This window comes from Lactuca saligna, chromosome 1 (assembly GCF_052625555.1).
Source record: "Lactuca saligna cultivar CGN05327 chromosome 1, ASM5262555v1, whole genome shotgun sequence".
Classification (NCBI taxonomy): Eukaryota; Viridiplantae; Streptophyta; class Magnoliopsida; order Asterales; family Asteraceae; genus Lactuca; species Lactuca saligna.
Window position 1 is genome coordinate 81,412,048 of NC_136417.1, and position 21,629 is coordinate 81,433,676.

At 29.5% G+C, this 21,629-nt stretch overlaps 1 protein-coding gene across 1 annotated transcript; it reads right to left on the reverse strand.

Moving 5' to 3' along the window:
* Positions 1–73: 73 nt before the first annotated feature.
* On the reverse strand, positions 74–15,674 carry LOC145009063 (hypothetical protein At1g04090-like). The gene is made up of 4 exons (XM_078967726.1): positions 15,567–15,674; positions 15,460–15,524; positions 2,403–2,569; positions 74–1,701 (listed from the first exon to the last, which is right to left on the reverse strand). The coding sequence occupies exons 1-4, from the start codon at positions 15,672–15,674 to the stop codon at positions 74–76; spliced, it is 1,968 nt and encodes a 655-aa protein (XP_078823852.1).
* Between the last annotated feature and the right edge of the window lie 5,955 nt (positions 15,675–21,629).

Genomic DNA, 21,629 nt, shown 5'->3' on the forward strand with positions numbered 1-21,629 from the left:
AATACTACTTTTCTTCTTAATACAATTATATGATTGACCTTTTAAATATTCATTATACATTATAACATTATAATCAAGTCCTCTCATCCCCCGTCCAACTTTCTTTCATCTTAGGGCCTTCAGGCCCTTCTTCTCCGAGTAACTCAGCAGGGAGCTTATGCAAAATCCTTAAGATAAGTCGCTTGAACTTTCCCGGAAAGTGATTTGCTATCTTTATCACCTCTTTTGTAAATGTATAACTAAACTTAGGACCCCATCTACCGGTATAATTCAACCATGGTTCCATATACGAAACATTATAATCAACACAAACAACTTGATAGCTGGATGCAATATCTATCAAGTTGTTGCTTTTCCCAGTATCATCTCTAACACCAAACCCTAAAATCTTTTCCGCCCTCACGACAGGCAACTTGCTTGAATCCATCTTAAGCACCTCCTCTAACAATTTCATGTCATCAGCATCAATCTCAACATTCGAATGTAGATGATAACTTGGAGTATTGTAGTGTGAATGCCCATGCAAGGATGCATACACAATTGGCCGAGTTCCATTCATGAACTCAAATTCATGAGGTGTCACCCATACTCCAGCAGCATGGCGAGAGAGATAGATTGATTTTAGAATCCCATTGAAGTTATCAATCCTTAACGTTATATGCTCCCAATCACTAACATGTTCTCCAATCATCCCCAAGCTAATCGTGAAAGGTCCTAGCTGAAACCTCCCTCCACCATTAAAAGGGTAATACAACCATATGGCAAGATCAGTAAACGTTGCTCCTAACGCTGATTTTACATGCACATAAGCAGTCGCATCTGGCAAAAACCCTTTCTTCACCCTTTCTTTCTCAGCTTCATCAGATGGGAGGTCGAGATACAAACCATCCACTGAACTATTGCTTGGAAGATTTACACCATCGTCGATCACTGGCCATGTGATCATGCCAGTTCGATGTAGCTCAGCTCCATTTTGAAAGAACCATAAAACCGAAGACGGGAGGTATTCTTCATCCGGATGTAAATACACCATAGGAGCATAAGCTTCGATCATTCGCTTAATTTGTAAAGAATTCGGCATAGCTGAATAAGTATCATTCCTAACCATCTTCAAACATGCTAACGTTAACTCTTGCATGTCGGATCCATTAACACGTGCCAAAAACGTCCCTGTAGGAACACTTAGCGCTCCACCATTTGGCTTTGTGGTATATATGTTAATGTCAACCATCTTTAGTCGCCATAACAATTCGTCAACTGTGATCGCATCGGTGAAGTCCTTTCTAACACATCTGACCAAATCAAGTGAGGGTTTTTCGGGTGAAGTGGTGACGATGTGGCCAATGGCTTTGTAATCAAAAGGTGGAATAGGCATCCAAATGTAGCCATCGACATCTTTGTCGATATCTACACCTTTGCTTGTCCATATAAGAGTGTAGTCTATGGGACGCCTTAGGGAACCCCAATATAGGTTACCTGTGGTGTCTTTAGCAGTAAGAACTGAGGAAAAGATGGACTTTGAGTTGGGATTGCAATAATGGCCAAGCAAACTGAACCCTAATGGAATGGAAGCAGGTTCGAAAAATGATACACCGAAATCATCGGGTCCACCACTCTTTATTGTCCAGATTTTCTTGAAATATAATGCTTCGTGTACTTCTAATTCTCCAAGATCAATGACTCCTTTTCCGAAGTCTCCACCTAACACAAGAAAATGTTACATTTATTATAATGGAAAATTTTGGTAACTTAGTTTATGAAAAAGTGTCAAACTTTATTTTTTTAAGAGAAAAATCTTGATTATCGGGCTAAAAATTTAGGTCATCTCTTTTGTCCGGTATTGAATTTGAATATATACCAAGGAATCTGTCATTTTTGTTAAAAAAATATAGTGAGTTTTATGTAAGTTTATTCAAATTATTAGTAATTTTTTGAAAGATTATGGAGAGTGTGTTATTATATTCGAAAACTCATAATATGTAGACCAAAATTACGAAAAAGTCTTTAAAATTTTTTAATAGAAAGATATAGGTTACCGGGCAAAATATGTAAAACCGGACAAAAGGGCCGATTGGAATTTTTTTACCTGTCAGGGACTTTTCTGTTAAAATACAGAAAATTTGGGAGTGTTTCTCTAAACTAAGACAAACTAAAGACATTTTTCTAGAGATAACCCTATTATGGATTTAATTTTTTATTGGAAATATGTACAGCTGCGTCATATTAATCAATATTAGCTTTCTTAAAATCACATAAAGTTTCAATAATATAAACGTTGACTTCTGATGGTTTTAATACCAATCATAAAACAATAATTACAAATTTTGATATTTGTAAAATTCAAAATATATATAAACCTTGACTTTTGATGGTTTTAATACCAATCATAAAACAATTAATACCTGTAGGATACGCGGGTGGATATGAAAAATCAAATGATATGACCCCGGTATCTTTTTGTATGTTGTTGTTAGGATTGAGTGTTGTTGAGAAGTCACTCAATGCATGAGATGCATTAGAAACAATCTGAAATATTATCAGAATTGTTTTGGAAATCTGAAATAAGAACCTACAAGAAGATAAACGATTTTATTACGACTCTTGAAATATAGCAATATTGGTAAAGAACGCTATTCTCCTACTAAAATCACGAATGAACAAACTTAATCAGTTTACAAAAAAAAAAAAAAAATGATAGAGTATATTGACATTATTTCATAAAAACGATGTACTATTCATTTTTAAACTTTTGTAAGAGTTGACTTTTAATATTATAATAATGGAGTCATGAATTATGTAATGACAATTGACAAGTAGAACAAATTGTTCAAACTAGAACAATGAATGAAAAAAATCATGAAATTGATTTTTTTTTTTTTTCGTATGTTAAAAGGTAGAATTAAATGGAGATAATTCTCGCAAACATGCAAATGCAGAAATCGTAAATCCTGTTGAGTTTATATTTCGTTTCATGTCCAGCCATGGGGACCAACGATTGAAGATTTCATTCTTATATAATAGATATTGACAATGAGAATGAACAAACTGAGGGAATTCTACTGCGTACTGATGATAAGTAGTCTTCAACTACAACACAATAGAGGAAACATTGTTTCAAATAACGTACACAAATTAGATTTCAGTTGGGTTGTATACGTACCTCAAGCACAAGTATGATAAGCATTTCTCCATTAGTGCTGTGAGCGACCTGTAAATGAATAGAATATTGTTTGTGATGCTGGGTCGCAAGTGAATCGTTTGTAAGTTATAGCATTATAATTGGTGAAAATTATGGTAATTCAATACTAAATATAGATAACGTTATATCACGAGAATAATATACTAAAATAAAAATATTTTCTAGATAAATTTTAAATATCCGGTCAAACCTTAATAAAATTTAGCATTACACATTGCAGCAAAGAGTTTTTCCTCTCCTATGTGTGCGGAAAAGTATATGTCATTCTTGAAATGGTTGAGGATTAAAGTCCTACATATATTTAAGGATGAGCATAGGTAGGTACCTGCCTTAATTATCTGGAATCGGAATCGATAGTCCCTAAAATGTTTGAACCAGAACCGAAACCGGCGGGTAGCAGTTCTCCTAGCGGGTACCCAGTTCGTTAAATTTGTTGAAATTTATATTTAAAACTATATCTATGAGTTAGCATTCAAAGAATTGAAATCCATAGCTAAACATATATTTCTATGAGTTAAAATTTAATATTGGTTTAATTTCAAAGTGAAAATTATATACGGATATTTAAAAGTTAAACAAATTATTTAAATATCTAGAATTTTAAAAAATGTTATTCAAGATGATACTTATATATTGGTGTTGGTGGGTATCCAGCGGGTAGCGGCTTTGGTTACGAAAGTTGGTATCGAGTTCCGCTGCTCATCCCTGTATATATTGAAGAAAATATCTACCTACATACATGAGATTTTTTTTGTTTTCTTGTTTTTTTTTTGGAATCGGAGGAGCAACATAGAGTTAGAATTCCATTGTTTGTATCGAAATTTAGATCAACTAAACACCATTGTTACAACATTATTAACCATTTTGATAGGAGAATGTAACATCTTGTTAAACATTTTGCCGTTCCTTTGTCTTCCAAACATTCTATAAAAGACCATAAATTATGTTGTGAGCAATTTCCTTTTCATCATGATTTCATCCACTTGGGAGTAGGAGATAAAGGGGATACCACACCTTTTAAAGATTATTTATCATATTTTTAGCAAACAAACACTCCATGTAAAACATAAAACCTTGAGGAGAGGTAAGCTAACCCACTCGATTTGAATCCCAACGAAGTGGTAATCTTTAAATCCAATAATCTCAACAAGATATCAATGTAAAATCGCCTATCTTAAGCAAGGTTGTGGAACTCGTTACTCGGTACCTGTTCGGCCAACTACCGAGTAGCGAGTACTCAGATTTGGTAATTCATGTAAAAATATTTATAGGGAAATTATATATGTCAAAATCATAAGTTGATTGAAATATATAACAAAATTATATAAATATGAATACACAAAAACTGAAAAACACATAATAGTCTCACTTCGTGACTAATTACTGAATATATATATATATATATATATATATATATATATATATATATATGTAGTAATAATAGCATGTGTATGTATTAAATAATAAATGATTAAGTATATTATACATGTTAATCATCGAGTTGATCGAGTTTTCAACATTGCTTAGTTCAGTAAGAGGCCGATCTGAGAGTATTTGGGATTATGTAACTCGCCTCGGTAAGGGGTCAAGTAGTAAGTACCCGGAGGAGTAATCGTCCAATTCGGCAGATTTTACAACACTGATCTTAAGTAAAGCTAAAGCTCCGACCAAAAGAAAGTGACATCAATCACACAAGGTTGTGGAAAATGATTTTAAGGGTGCCTAGGCAAGTCGTTCATCCAACAAAAGCAAAGTATCATCATCCAACATGATTTCCATTTGCTACCAAGTTTTAAATTCAAAACCAAGATTCATGACATTCATCTTGACTTAATAAATAATATGCCAAATGGTGCTTGAAGCTCTAGATAACTAAACCATGGTTTTCGATCCAAGTTGTTGATCCCTCAACTGTTGGTGATTTTAGTGTTATCAACATATTTTGGTGTAATTATTATTAATAAATGTGTACTTAGCTGTTCTAAAAAAAATTAACAAAACTTAGTAAAATGTGATTTGTTTTGGTAAACATAAAAAATTCCATTAAATGACAGGGGGCACACTATTAGAAAAAAATTTCAATTTTTCATTAAATGTAAATTATATTTATATGTGGGTATTACATACATGACTACCAAACCAATGAAAATTATTGAAACCACTAATTACTGAGCTACTAAGTAGTTATCGTGGTCAAAAATATTATAGCGGTCACCAACTATTATTTGAAATCGCGGTTCTCACGGTAGTATAATTTTTATATTAAGTAGAATATATATATATATATATTGGTATTAATATGTAAATCATTTAATGTTCAACCTAATCGAATTAAATAGTTAATCAATAAATCTTACTTCACATATCATATTTAGTTAATGACACACACATATCACAATTAGTTAATCATATTTCACAGACCGATTACCAATATCACAATTAATCATAATTTAACACAATCAACAAGAAAACATAAGCAATACTTACCATTTTATCATACTTCAACACATTCACAATTAGCAAATAAAATGATTAAGTAATTTGATAGTTAATAATAATGTAGTATTTGAAGGCTTTAACACAATTAGCAAGATAACATATACATAGTTTCAATGGAAGTCATGATAATCACAAAATCACAATTTTATTTAATGGAATGGCTAAAAATTTTTGGTTTGAGCTATGAAAAAACAATTTTATTCAATAGTTCGATATATATATATATATATATATATATATATATATATATATATATATATATATATATATATATATATATATCGGTTTTATGTAAAATAGCCTAAAAATGGAATTTATTCAAATAACGGTTCTAGTGCTGCTATAACGGTGACAAATTGCGGTAAATCACGATGCTAATAACGTCATTGTTATTTTGAAATAGAGTTTCTTTACCTCCATTAACCGCTATAGCGCCACCATAGCACCATTATTGACTAGCTATGATCCTAAATAACTTTGAAAAAAAAAGGATATGATAACATAAAAATGTCGAACCAAATAAAAAGATAATATATTATGCACTAGAAAATGATATGTTAGAACTGATTATTTTGACAAGACACGTAAAGAAACATTAGGGTGGACAAAAGGAGGCTAAGTGGCCTTTCAGATTACCTTCGGTATCGGGGTATCGTCAATTTATACTCTAAAAAACCAATACAATAATCACTTACCTTCATAACTCACCAAATTTCACTCCAATCTTCTTTATTTCATTCCAACCTTTCATATTATATTCCAAATGGATTCTATTTGTGACAATAAAAAAAATTAACAATAGATAAAACCATTGAAGAAGCGAAAGCAGTTCGCAGGAATTCCCAAATGTCATATTATCCCCAATATGTTGAATACCCTACGCAATATGTGTATAGTCTATTTCAAATTTCTCAAGATCAGTCAGATTTTAATCCCTTCCTACAATCCATTCACTAAGCCGATTATGTGATACCCAAAACGTGGAATGAATAGATTCAAACGATGAATCTTAGAGGAGGATTTACGGTTGATTATAGAAAGACTAATAGAAAAAGATTGTAAGTCTTTTTGCAATCGTGTTACCATGTGTATGGAGGATTGTTGAATACCAAGCTTGCTAGGGATTACCACGTACGTGGACGATGCTTGTTCGAATAGTGATTTGCGATTACGAGTTGTAGAATTTCTTATTTTATTTTAATTATTAGACGAATACCCGTTCGTTGCGCAAAATACAATAAATATATATGAAATATTTACAAATATATGTTTTTTTTAAATATATTAATGACGTTATTATTGCTTGTATATAATAAATTTTATAATAAGTTGATATAAATATTTTTTTTGTTATGAACTGTATGATAATATAGATATCTTTTAAAATTTTGTAATCCCAATTGCCTCAATGACCTCTACCTACGGGTTAGTCATGAATCAAATTAAATATAATATATAGTTAAATAATATTATAGTTTTTATGATTATTTATTTTTAAAAAGTTTATTTGTTTAAGATTTTAATTTCTATCATTTTAATTATTTAAAACATCAAACATTGTTTTTGTTTTTAAAAATAACAATATATTTTTTGTATGTAATATTACTTTTAACTATTGTTGTTGTAAGTTATTTAAAATAATATATTTAAAAATGCTTACTTATTTTAATTTGGTTATAGAAATTTAATTTTTTTAAAATTTATTTGATGAATATTGTTTGTTTTTTTAATTGTAATTATTTAAAACAACAAACATTATTTTTGTTTTTAAAGATAACATTATAATTTTTTATATAATATTACTCTTAACTATTCTTATTGTAAGTTATTTTTAATTTATTTATTTAAAAACTCTTAATGATTGTAAAAAATTGTTTCATGGTTATTTTTGTTAATTTAGTATTATAATTTAGGTTTAACACTATAAATTATAACTTTTAACTATTTATAAAATAGTATCTCGATTTTTTTCAAGTTTAACTGAAATTTTGATGTAAATTAACCGTTTAACATTTTATTAAACTTAATAATTTAAATATTTTGAATAAAAATATAAATGATAAAAAATTTGTGACTTTAAATTGACAATTGTTCATATACGATAATATATCTAAATTAATAAGTTAACTATAATATGTTAAAAAGTTAAAGTCACGATTTTATAAATATTAGTAAAATATGATATTTTAATATTATAGTTTAGTTCATTTATCATTAGGATTTTTGTTTTGAATTAATTTAACATTAATAACCAATTTATAATAATTATCAGAAAGAAACTGAAAATTCATGAATGTTTCTAATGAATGTAGTGCAAGTAAAAATGCATATTTTTATAAGTATATCAGACGAATAAATGCACATTGCGTAAAATACAACCATATATTTGAAATATTTAATTTTTTTTTTAAAAGTATTAATAACATTGTTGTTAGTTCTTATATAATAAATCTTACAATAAGTTAGTATAAACACAATTTGTTTTGAATTATATGATAATGTAGACTTCTTTTAGAATTCTATAATCCAAATTGTTTCAATAAGTTGGTATAAACATAATTTGTTTTGAATTATATGATAATGTAGACATCTTTTAAAATTCTATAATCCAAATTGTTTCAAGGATCTCTACCTACAAGTTATTCAAGAATACAATTAAGCATAATATACTATTTAATGATATATATATTTGTTGTTATGATTAATTAGTTTTAAAATGTTTATTTGCTTAAGATTTTAATTTCTATCATTGTAATTATTTAAAATATCAATTATTGTTTTTTTTAAAGGAAAAAAATATAATTTTTATATATAATTTTACTTTTAACTATTGTTATTGTAAATTATTTAAAACAACGTATTTGGAAACTCTCAATTATTTTAATTTTATTTAAAAAATTTAACGTTTTTAAAATTTATTTGATTAATATTATTAATTTATTTAATTTCAATTATTTAAATCAATAAACATTGTTTTCGTATTTAAAAATAACATTATAATTTTTCATATAATATTACTTTTAACTATTTCTACTTTAAGTTATTTTTAAGCTACTTATTTGAAAAATCTTAATAATTATAAAAAATATTGTTTTTTTTTCTTAATTTAGGATTACAATTTACGTTTAACACTATTATTTATAACTTTAAACAATTTATAAAACAATCTCTTGATTTTTTTTAAGTTTAACTGAAATTTTAATTTAAATTAACCGTTTAGGATTTTATTAAAATTAATAATTTAACTATTTTACATAAAATCATAGATTATACGAAAGTTGTAACTTTAAAATGATAATTGGTTGCATACGATAACATATTTAAACTAATAAGTTAACTATAATATGTTAAAAACTTAAAGTGATAATTTTATAAATAGAAGTAAAATATGATATATTAATATTATAGTTTAGTTAACTTTTTATTAGAATTTAGTTTTTATATTAATTTAACATTATTAACCAATTTATTATAATTATTAGATAGAAATTAAAAAGTCATGAAGGTTTCTTATGCATGTCATGCAAGAAAAAATTTCCATTTGATAAGTATTTACTAGGCAAATATTTGCACGTTGCAAAGAATACAACAATATATTTTAAATCTTTACCAATATCTGTTTTCTAATATATCAATGACGTTGTTGCTAGCACTTATATAATAAATATTATAATAAATTCGTATAAACATTGTTTGTTTTGAATTATATGATAATATATAATTTTATAATCTCAGTTGTTTCAATGGTCATTACCTGTGGATTATTCATGTATAAAATTAATTATACTATATGGTTTAATGATATCTATAGTTATTGTTATGATTAATTATTTTAAAAAGTTCATTTGTTCAAGATTATAATTTCTATCATTATAATTATTTAAACCATCAAATATTGTTTTTGTTTTTAAAGGTAACGATATAATTTTTGTATATAATGCCACTTTTAAATATTTTGTTGTAAATTATTGAAAATAACGTATTTGGAAACTATTAATTATTTTAATTTAAATTTAGAAATTTAACTATTTTAAAATTTATTTGATGAATATTGTTAGTTTCTTTGATTGTAATTAGTTAAAACAGCAAACATTTTTTTGTGTTTAAAAATAACATTATAATTGTTTTATATAATATTACTTTTAACTATTCTTATTATAAGTTAGTTTTAAGCTATTTATTTGAAAATTGTAATTGGTTATAAAAAATAGTTTATTGCTTTGTTTTTTTGGTTAATTTACGATTACAATTTAGGTTTAACACTTTAATTTATAACTTTTAACAATTTATAAAACAATCTTTCGCTTTTTTTTTTCACGTTTAACTGAAATTTTTATTTAAGTTAACAATTTAACATTTTATTGAAATTAATAATTTAACTATTTTGGAGAAAACAATAAATTATAACAAAGTTGTGACTTTAAAATGATAATTGCTCATATATGACAATATATTTAAACTAATAAGTTAACTATAATATGTTAAAAATTTAAAGTGATAATTTTATAAATATAAGTAAAATATGATTTTTTTTTTTTTTAATATTGTAGTTCACTTAATTTTTTACTAGAATTTACTTTTTATATTAATTCAATATTCTTAACTAATTTATAATAATTATTAGAAATAAATTTAAAAGTCATGGAGGTTTTAAATGCATTTGGTGTAAGTAAAATATCTCATTTATAAGTATATATAAATACATATATAGATTGTTTTGGAATTTTAATTATTATTTTTATGATTTTTATTAACATTTATAGTAGTACATTTTTTAATGAGATGTTAATTTTTACTTTAGTTATACTTTTTTTTTTCTTTTTTACTTTAAACTTCTAAATAAATGAAAAATGTGTGGGTTGAAAATATTCCATGTGTTTAGTGTTAACGGTAGGTCTAACAATCGGGTTGAGTTTGAGGTTAACATGTTACGAGTTGAGGGATTGACGAGTAAAAAACATAAACTCAACCAAACCCATATGAATTAGCGGGTTGACGGATCACAACTTGGAATTTTTTCCAGTTTTTAATTGAAAATATAACCTAATGCCACACAGTACTCATATAATTTGGAATCACGTTCATATGTTTTTTTAATCAACTTTATCTTATCTATCAAATGTATATTTTATGTTTATGTCATAAAAATGTATATTTTGTCATATTCATAAAACATATGTTTTTATATGTAAGAGTTGATTTTATTCTTTTTTTGATTTCTGGTAAGTTTTTTATTTTCATAAAGAAATGGTTGAAATAAAGATAGTAGTTTTGATTGATTATTATTTTTTATATTTAACTTGTACTCATGAACTAAACCGTGATTATCCGTCTATATACAATTTGGGTTTTTTTAGCAATTCGGTTCGATTTCGATTAGTGCATACAAAGTAACTGCCTTACTGTCACGGTTTACTATTTTATTAATATTTGATTTGAACCCCCTCCCCTCGGAACACCCTACTCATAGTTTTGAAATTCATCACTTCCAGTTCCAATCATAGTTACCATTTACTTTATTCGGTTAGAGCATGTGCCTTGCACATAAGGGCTTTTTAGTCTTTTCCACCATCCCCTATTGTATGTATATATATATATATATATATATATATATATATATATATATATATATATATATATATATATATATGGGATGATTTATTTAAAATTAAAAAAAAAAGTAGAGATCTTGAGATTCAACCTCAGCCACATATTTATCATTTGCCGCTCTAACGCTTTAGTACACCGGCAATAACGGGGTACGACTAATCATAAATGATTATATGACAAAGATGTATAATCATATATGAATATACATGCTTATACGTATATGTCTAATAAAAAATGATTATACATATATGTCTATTCACAGATTGAGAATATGATTATGACAATTGGTGACAGAAGAGGTGGTATAAGTGACGAAGGTGGTAGCGGTGGGGTCGGTTGGTGTTAGAGGTGGTGGTTGTGGTGGTGGCGGTTACGATTGTGGTTGGTGAGGATGGTGGCGGAAGAGAAAGGAACGGACGAAGCTATATAATTATTTATGATTATAACAGGCTTTTCGCGACGGTAAATAATCTCATTTATTGTAACCCTAATGTATTTTACGAAAAGGCCTTTTACGATAGGAAATAATAAATCCTTCTCTTTCTCTCTCTCTCTCTCTCTCTCTTATTCTTTCTTTCTCTCCCTTTCTCTCTCTATCTTGTTTTTTGTGGATGTGACCGATCATCTAATCGTGTGAAAAATGTAACTTAATTTTGTCTTATTCTTTTGATTTTTCATTTATTACTCTGATGAGATCATTTATCATTGTTCAAAGTTTTGTTTTAACCTAACAATTGATATCAATGCTATGGTAGAAGAAGGGAATGTTAAGATCGATAAATTTAATGATACGATTTCAGGTTTTTGAAGGATCGAAATAACAAGATACGTCAAGTAATAAAGAATTAAGAACAAGGAATAATCAAAAACCAATTTAGATTAAGAACTCTTATAAAGCGAGAATGCATAAAGCGACATACTTTTACATGCAACGCTTGTGTAACTTATATATTAGGGTAAAGGCTATTCTAGAATGAGATATCTATAAATCAAGGATTCATACACAAAAGATATATACTATACATAAAAGATCCAATCACTAAGACAATAGATATAAGACTTACAACTTAAGAAAGTAAGACTTTGTGGTGAAAGCTCAGACAGCGGTTGATAACGTTGTGTAAACTTAATCATCATGAAACAAGGTGTTACTTATCATATTATAAGGTTTAACCTTACAATCTAATGATGTGAAAACCTAATCTAGTTAAAAGCCATGAAGATAGACTTTATCAGCTGCAACAATAATCTATTGCTTGGTCCACTGATAATCATAACAAGTAAGCTTTTCTCTTCTTTGATTTATCATATAAGAGATTATCCATCTAGTAAGAATGAGCTTCTGTCTTGTCTTTGCACTCAATCGTTAAGTGGAATAAATGTTAAGTAGGACCTTTGCAAATGTCAATAGATCGTTCAAAACACATTGTGTTGTGATTTTTGGCCTAATCATTGTGTTTTTTCAGACCGTCGGACCAGATTCGTTTTAAGCTGTTGGATCAAGTGGAGAGTTATTATAAATAAATAGGAGGCTAACCCTCCTATTTTTTGCACCTAAATATCCCTTAAACCCCCCTCTCTCTCTCTCTACACCAAAATCTCTCTCTCTCTCTCCCTTTCTCTCTCTCTCTCTCTCTCTCTCTCTCTCTCTCTCTCTCTCTCTCGGGTTTTGATCGCTGACTAACTACCTCCGGGTGCCAACCTCTGTCGACCGAAAAGCTAAGAATAACTCTGACAGCCAACTGTCACTTCCTTTTTTCCAATTTAACCTCCGACGGACCTCCATCCAACCACCTACTGTCGACCATCGGTTTTCTTCGAGCAAAAGAATGCCGACAATCAATGCCCGCCGTCGCCGGAGCTCTTTTCCGGTCAGTTTTTTGAGTAGTTTCCAATCGAGCTCCGATCAATTACTATTCATCGCCTCTTAAGGACGAAACTGCTAATTTTCCGAATTTTCATAATCTTTTCGGTTTTTCGATTACTAACCTCACGAGTGAGTGTCACGACCCTATTTAAAGTCTTTTATTATTTTCGAAGGGGGGGGGGGGTATCCATTTTATTTCTATTAGGATTGTAAAAATGTTATCTATATCAGGAATATTTTAAACAAATTATATAGTTGGTTTGTATTGTAAATAAATTGATCTCAATACATAATGCAATAGTCTTACTGTGGAAGCTTAAATTAAGGAGTATTTGTAGTATTATGTATTGCTATGGAAATATAACCAAATACTTGATATTAAACTTAGGGTTATTAGTTTACTTAAATTCATGTGAGCCTTCTATTCATCCACCTAACTATCACTATACTTAGAATGCACTTTGGCTTATAACTGTTAATTACAAGAGTGAGATAATTATGTGTAGATCTATACAGGTTGATACCCCCACCTATGGTTGCTAGCTACAACATTGACGGTCGAGTCACACAGGGTGATAATTGTCATTTTACTGTTTGACAACCCTGATGAAGCATAGGAGAGCCATATCTGAACTAGCTCGGTTATAACACTCATAGTGAATGGATTATGCATAGAAAACTTGTAATGCCTATAACATATAATGGAATATTAGAAACTTGAAATACCTATAAGGCATATCATTTTATCAAGAACATAGTTATAGAAGTAATGATAATAAAGACACACACACACACACTCACACACACATACACACACACAGATATATATATATATATATATATATATATATATATAACTATATATATATATATATATATATATATATATATATATCTAAATAATGGATTTCGGTCTCGACAAGTACTTACCGACTCCACTATGGCTATACTTTAGGTCGAAATTATGTTTTGATTTAACTATTACAAACTTGTGAACTCACCAACTTTTTAGTTGATACTCTTTCAAAACCTATGTGTTTTGCGGAGGTTAGACTATTGAAAGACATACTGCAAGGATAATCATAGGATTTCAATTGTCTTTTATATTCAAGTATTTCCCTTGTTGTCAATCTGTTAGGGCTTGTTTTGTACCTTTTATTTTATGGTACCCTAGACTAGGGGATATTGTAATCTACATTTTTCAATGAATAAAAGTATTTATTCTACTATTGTATTGTTGTATGTTCAATGTATGTTTATTATTATGATCCATGATATTGTCTCATCGCCCGATGTTTCCGACGTTGGTTGGCTGTGTGACACCGACGATTTAATCTTTTTTTTTTTAATAACAAAAATACTAACATTTCATTATATATGACATGGTATACAAGCCACAAAAAAAACTACACAAAAACAAAAACAAAACAAAACAAAACAAAAATTACGAAAACCATATGTTCAAAAAAAACCTACGGTGCACTAGTATATAATGCACTTTTTGGGTGTTAGACCAACCCCTACAACCTCTAAACAAATAAGAAGGAAAACAAAGAGTTGTTCCTTATTGTTGTTGTACACGAAAAAGAAAAGAAGAAGGAAAACATATGGAGACTTGTTGTTTGCTTTCAAAAGCTGCTCTCAAATAAATCCAAAAGTAAATAGAGGTATAAATAGCCTACAATATACAATGGAAATTAAAGAAAAACAAACTAAAACCTAGCTACCAGAATAGGACACTATAAGACCAGGTACACCATGTTTTTCTTGCTTTGAACCTAGTCAAATCTCTTTTATTCAAATACTAGATAAAACAAATAAAAACAAATCTTTTTGACTCATATCCATTATTCAAGTCAGCCCATCTATGTCAAGATTACCCAACACTCACCCCCTTAATGTTGACAATATTTTGATTCTTCAAAGCAGTGCTACAGGTTCATCATCAGCTTGAGTCAAATTAACTTCTTCTTCTTTTATTTCTTTCTTAGGACACTCGGATACATAATGTCCATATTCTTGACAATTATAGCATTTAATATGTCGATTTTCTCGATACATACCTTGCTCCCTTAGATCTTCATAGCTTTGGTACCGACCATCTCGACCTCTACCACGACCTCTTCCTTGACCCAGATCTCTTCTTTGTCTAGATTGATCTTGATTGAAGTTACCATGCTTGGTTCTCTCTTCTCATTCCTCTTTTGACACTAAAAGCTTGTTTTGATTTTGATCATTATCATCTTTATCAAGAACCTTGATTCTCTCTTAATATGTCTTCAACCTTCCCACAGCTTCCTCAAGTGACATGTCCTCTATCTCTGAGTATTGCTCAATTGATGCAATAATCTGCAAAAAATTCTTAGGAACTGAATTTAGTAGTTTTTTTACCACTATCTCATCCTCCCATAGAGACCCAAGATTCTTGAATTTAGATGCAATCTCACTAACTTTCCCCGAAAACTCATTAATCGTGTTACCCTCTTTCATCTTCAACATCTCTAGCTCAGTTCTAAGTGTTTAATGTCTTTCCTTTGGAACTCTTTCAGTTCCCAGATACCGCACATGAAGCGCTTCCCACACATCTTTTGCATCCTTATGCTTAGCCACTTGAAGCAATATATCTTCAGGTAGAGTTTGAAACACAAATGCACTTGCCATTAGATTTTTCTTTACCTTGACTGCTTTTCCCGTTTTTGGATCAACCGCTTCCTAGAAGCCATGTGCTTGTAAGATCGACTCCACCATAACCGACCAACTTGTATAATTTGTAGCTGTTAACTTGGGGCATTGCAGCGGACTCTTTGACTAGTCACGGGTACAACCTGACTTGATCCTCCCGGGTTTGTTGTTGGCATCTTCCCTAACTTGACCCTTTCTTCTTGTATGGAACCAACCCATACATATCACTCTCTTTCTTCTTGCACAAAACCAACCAATACTTGAGTTATTTATGATTTGTTTCTCTGCAAACCACAGGCACACTTACAAGTGCACTAAAACTTTGTTTTCTGATCTTCTCCCTCACTTTGACTAACTTCTTCACATAGATTAGCTTCACCATATAGGTTCCATGTCTTATTTGTTCACCCAGACCTTGAATTCAACACACAACACTTTCTTAGCACACAACACCTTCTTAGCACACAACTTTCTCTTCACACATATGAATCTTCAAAAGAAAAAACCAATCACACAAATTTCTTGTTTTGGAACTCGGTTCACACGGAGCTTCTACTTTCTCTGTACTCTATGGTTCACATAGAACCTCTTCCACATATCCCACGAGCCTAGGGCTCTGATACCAAATGTTGGACCAGCCCCTACAACCTCTAAACAAATAAGAAGGAAAACAAAGAGTTGTTCCATGTTGTTGTACACGAAAAAGAAAAAAGAAGGAAAACATATGGAGACTTATTGTTTGCTTTCAAAAGTTGGTCTCACATAAATCCATAAGTAAATGGGGCTATGAATAGCCTACAATACGCAACAAAAATTAAAGAAAAACAAACTAAAACGTAGCCACTAGAATAGGACACTATAAGATCAGGTAGATGACGTTTTTCTTGCTTTGAACCTAGTCAAATCTCTTTTATTCAAATACTAGATAAAACAAATAAAAACTAATCTTTTTGATTCATACCTATTATTCAAATCAGCCGATGTATATCAAGATTACCCAACATTGTGCACTAAAGGAACCTATGGTTTTGTTTTATTTTATTTTATCGTTTTCTTTTTAAAAAACATATCTACTAATTCTCATAAGGATGATCGGAACCAGCCAGAACAGGAACCGGCTTCGGAACCGAACTTGGTGGAAAATAGGAACCGAACTGGACCATCGATTCCGGTTCCTATCGGTTCTTGTCGTGTATTCAATGTTAGAACCAGTCATCGAGAAATAGCAACATATGGTTCTAGTTTTTACCGGTTCTATCGGTTTTGGTTCCTATCGGTTTCTGGTTCCAAAAATCCACAAGAATATCGTCTCGTTCTCGGCCCAATTGGTTCTATTTGGTTCTGGTTCCGGCCGGTTCCCCGGTCCAAATGCTCATCCCAAAACTCCCATATTAAACAAAAAAAAAGTTCAGGATTCAGAAACACACCTAGTTGTTCTTTGAATGCTCCACAGAGAGATAATTTCAAACTTCAAACACACACAAAATAAACAAAACTGAAAATTATCACTTTATATATTCTGGGCTGACAAGTCTTGAAAGAGCAGACAACCCACCGAATAGTAGCCCAATGCCTCCAAAGAGTAGTCAACTGACCATTGACCGTAGTCAATAGGGCATTAACCGTAGACGCCTTAATTATGTACATTTTTAAAGGCTATTTTAGGATAAATACTATTTTTTGGCTAAAAGCTAATAAGTAATTAAAGATTTTGGCTAGTTTTGTAATTACCTCTAAAAATAAATGTAAGTACAAGATTCATATTAATTAAAATTTTCGTTAATTAAAACTATCAATAACATTATATAATAAAAAGAAAAAATCTATCACTTAAAATTATTAAAAAAAGTCACAAACCTAACATAGTAATTATAAAAGGAAAATGACATAAATATCCTACGAACTTTCTAGGGTTTACCCTTTGAGTTCCTAAAGTTTTTGCCGGACTTTATTAGTCCCTAAATTAGGATATAACATGCTCTTTTAGTCTATGTTTAGTGACCTTTTAGACAAAAAAATAAATAAATACAAAACTCACATTATGTTTAGGGATTATTCGTACAAAAAAAAAAAAAAAAAAAAAAAAAACTCTTCTTTTCTTCTAAAGCCAAGTCACATTCAATTCATATTGATCCTCGAACTTATTTTTTTGGTTTTATAGGGGCATAATATGAGGGTTATTTTATTATTTTTTTTTTTTTATTTTATTTTTTTGTCTAAAAGGTTACTGAACCGGTTATTACAGGTTGACACAGACCAAAATAACATGTCATATTCTAGTTTAAGAATCCATAAAACCCGATAAAAACTTTAGGGATTCAATGAGTAAATCCTAAAAAGTTCGTAGGACATTTATGTTATTTTTATAAAAATACAAATATTTGATTGGGTAGATGAGATGAGTAAATATCTTCCACCAAATATACGTTTTCCGTTTACGATAATTGCTAAATCTTAACTTCGTTTGTATTGATTAATTTCTTATTTTTCATAAGACATTTAAATATCGGTTTCATCCTAACTACAAATCTTATGATATTTGTTTTCTAAAATAATATTATACAATATGATGTAAACATATTTTATGCTTCTTTTTTATTGGATGATTTTGCTTGTGTTTGGTTTTTCTACTTGTTTTTGTTTTTTATGACTTTTTATTGGATAATTTTGCTTGTGTTTGGTTTTTCTTACTTGTTTTTGTTTTTCAGGCTGTGTCGGTTCTTCTTTTTCCGTTTGATGACTTTATCTCGATTTTTCTTTATTACGTTTGATTACTTAATTTGTGTCGGTCTTGGTTCTTCTTTTTCCGATGTCCATTCCTTTTTCATTTGTTATGGTGTATCCTTCTCTTCTTCTTCTTCTTCTTCTTCTTCTTCTTCTTCTTCTTCTTCTTCAAGTTCTTTTTGCTTTCTTTCTAAATGTTTCTATGGTTCCGAGACCACCTATTAATCCAACATCGCAAAATAATCTCCATGACATCAAATCTTGTCCAAGTTTTTGGGAAAAAACAAATAGACACAAATTGAGGGAGCTCTCTGTCCCCTATCTTCCATGTCATATATGTATGTATGTTGCTAGGCAGCACACCAATCCAAACAGTTTTAAACGAAGACCTCCATATCTGTCATATGAATTCCAAACTAAAGTTTCCAGCGTATACAAGTAATCGTATGTAGCAAAATTTACAATGTAGTCTATGGAAGCTAATTTCATCTTCAAGTTGATAAACATTACATTCTAAAAACTTAGTACACAACAAAACTAAAAAGATGTAGCATTTGGGAAATACCATGTGCTACATCTAGAGTAGAAAGTTAATACAGAAAAAACAACTTTGTTGCTTAGAAAATCATCATAAGTTAGAAAAAGAAAAAAAAAACCAATGTTGCTCAAAAATCAAACCATTAACTTCCACCAACTTAAAACGAATATTAACCAATGTCAAAGCGATTGAACTCAAATTACTCGACTTGCATGTTTCTAAAATGCAATAAGAGAATAAATATTATAAAATAAATAGAGACAAACGAAATGTTATTCTTGAACGTAAGTAAGGCTGTTGCTTTTGTTTAACAACAAATGTTATAAATTGATAATATATATACTGTTTATAATTTATATAAAGTAACAACTAGGATTTTGAAACAAAAAAAATTAAGTGATACCTAAACGTAAGTTTGACATAAAAATTACAAATAAATAATTAGACATTAACTATGTATATGATTAAAAGTCTGTGTTAATCTACTTATCAGACATAAAAATTACAAATAAATAATTAGACATTAACTATGTATATGATTAAAAGTCTGTGTTAATCTACTTATCAAACACGCCATTTTTTTTAATGTGTTCCCTGACAAAATACCCAACTTTAACCCTGAACCCGTTAAGAAATCAACTAATTTTGATATATCAATTTTGAGGAGCATTTGTTAGTTGTCAGGAACACTGACTGCATTATATCGTTAATTCAATATTACATTAGAAAAAAGTTAATGGAAGAAAATAAAAGATTGCAAAAGTTACAGATTAAGGATGAGATATTGTTACCTTGGAGAAGGCTTACGAACGAACAACACGAGAATCAGTGAATACAAGCTCACAAGGAATTTCAGAGACAAAGAGAATATAAGGGTTTGGTGAAGATGAAGTCGGAAATAAGGAAGGAGCCGGCTTCGTCGCATTCTTTAAATACCTTAAAACCTTTCAGTATCAGCCCTCAACTTCTATACTTTACAACTTTAGTCCTTTTACTCCTCAGCAACTTTTACATTTTCGTTTAAGTCCTCCGTCTACAATCTATTTTCCAACAAAATCCCTTTTAACTTAAATATATCACCACTTAAGACCTTCACTCCAAAATTTTAAATCAAGAACAACAAACTAATTCTAACTTTAGGTTAAAGATGTATTGAAGTAATACTTTTAATGGTTAAGTCCACAAAAACCATTATAAACACATTTTTGTTTTTGGGACCATGGCGGCTCACCAATAGGTTATGATGACTTGTTGTTTGGCTAGTATGACAATTTATTCTTAATTTGCATTTTAGCCTCAATATTTAAGTATGAATTTGTGTGTTGGCACCATTATTTTTTTTATTCCTCATTTGTCGTTATGTTTTGGAATTTTTTTTCGTTTTATCCCTTGATTAATCACTAATAGGTATTTACGTAATAGATTAAAATGAAAAAGGAAGAGGCGTGGAAGGCAAGAGTCAAACTCGTGACTTTTTCTTGAGGGAAGGGCGTATTAGCCGATTAGCCAAGGGCTTTCTTTGGTACCAGTGAATTAAGGGCTCTCTTTCTTACCGGTGAGTCAATGGCTCTCTTTGTTATCACATAAAAACCTATTAAGTTGTATCAAGTCATAATAATTCGACCTATTGTTATAATAAGTATATTTATCAAAATACATATGTCTAATATAAATTTATTTGAAAGTACATATTGTAATAAGAAAATTTGAAGTAAATGTTGTACAATGTCATTTCTTGCATTTAACCTTTAAAACTTTATGTACTGCATCTCATGTCTTTAGTTTCTCGATAAATATATCAATAGAAATACTAAATTATTTCTTAAATGAATTAAAAATAAATTAACAATTTAATTGGCTCAAAGATTATTATGATGCGTTCTTTATTAGACGTCTCGGATTCGAGATTTACATTATATATTTTTCATTCATTTTAAAGTACATCAGTGAATAAAATAAAGCAAAAACCGTTAATAAAAAAATAATCATCGACTTACTAGCTCACATACCCTTCCCTAAAGGAGATGTCGTGGTTTTACCTCTTGCTATCAATGTCTTTTTCATTTTTTTTATTTTAAACTATTACGTATTAAAATACTTATTCCTGACCTGCTAATGGATAAAATGAATTTTTTTTCTAAAAAACAATGGAAAATAGATAACAAAAAAATGTTGAGGTTAAATGCAAACTAAGAAAAAAAACTCATGTGAAGTACCAAATTTTCACCTAAAATTCTCATTTTTAAAACATAAATAAAACAACTGAAAACCCTATTTATTAAAAGATCATAGTCATACATTCATTTTAAATATCATGAAAACGTAATAGAGGGTTTTAGTAGAAGTTTTAAAACATAATTATTTCTTAGATGTGAATACAATCACATTGAAGTCTTCCCATGATCAGAGGAATTACATAAAAAACATTTAATCGATATTTGTAAGCACGAAACTTAGTGAGTTCTCCGAAATGATATGTATCAAAATACATATACAATGCATACAAACAA

What these genes read in the sequence shown, in the direction of transcription:
- LOC145009063 (XM_078967726.1), bottom strand. Translation starts at nt 15,674, where the DNA reads ATGTTGAAGATGAAAGAGGGTAACACGATTAATGAGTTTTCGGGGAAA. An exon ending in TATGGGAGGATGAGATAGTG is followed by an intron (nt 15,525 to 15,566) that starts GTAAAAAAACTA and finishes AATTTTTTGCAG; the next exon opens with ATTATTGCATCAATTGAGCA. An exon ending in CTTGAGGAAGCTGTGGGAAG is followed by an intron (nt 2,570 to 15,459) that starts GTTGAAGACATA and finishes ATCTTCTTGTAG; the next exon opens with GTTCTTATTTCAGATTTCCA.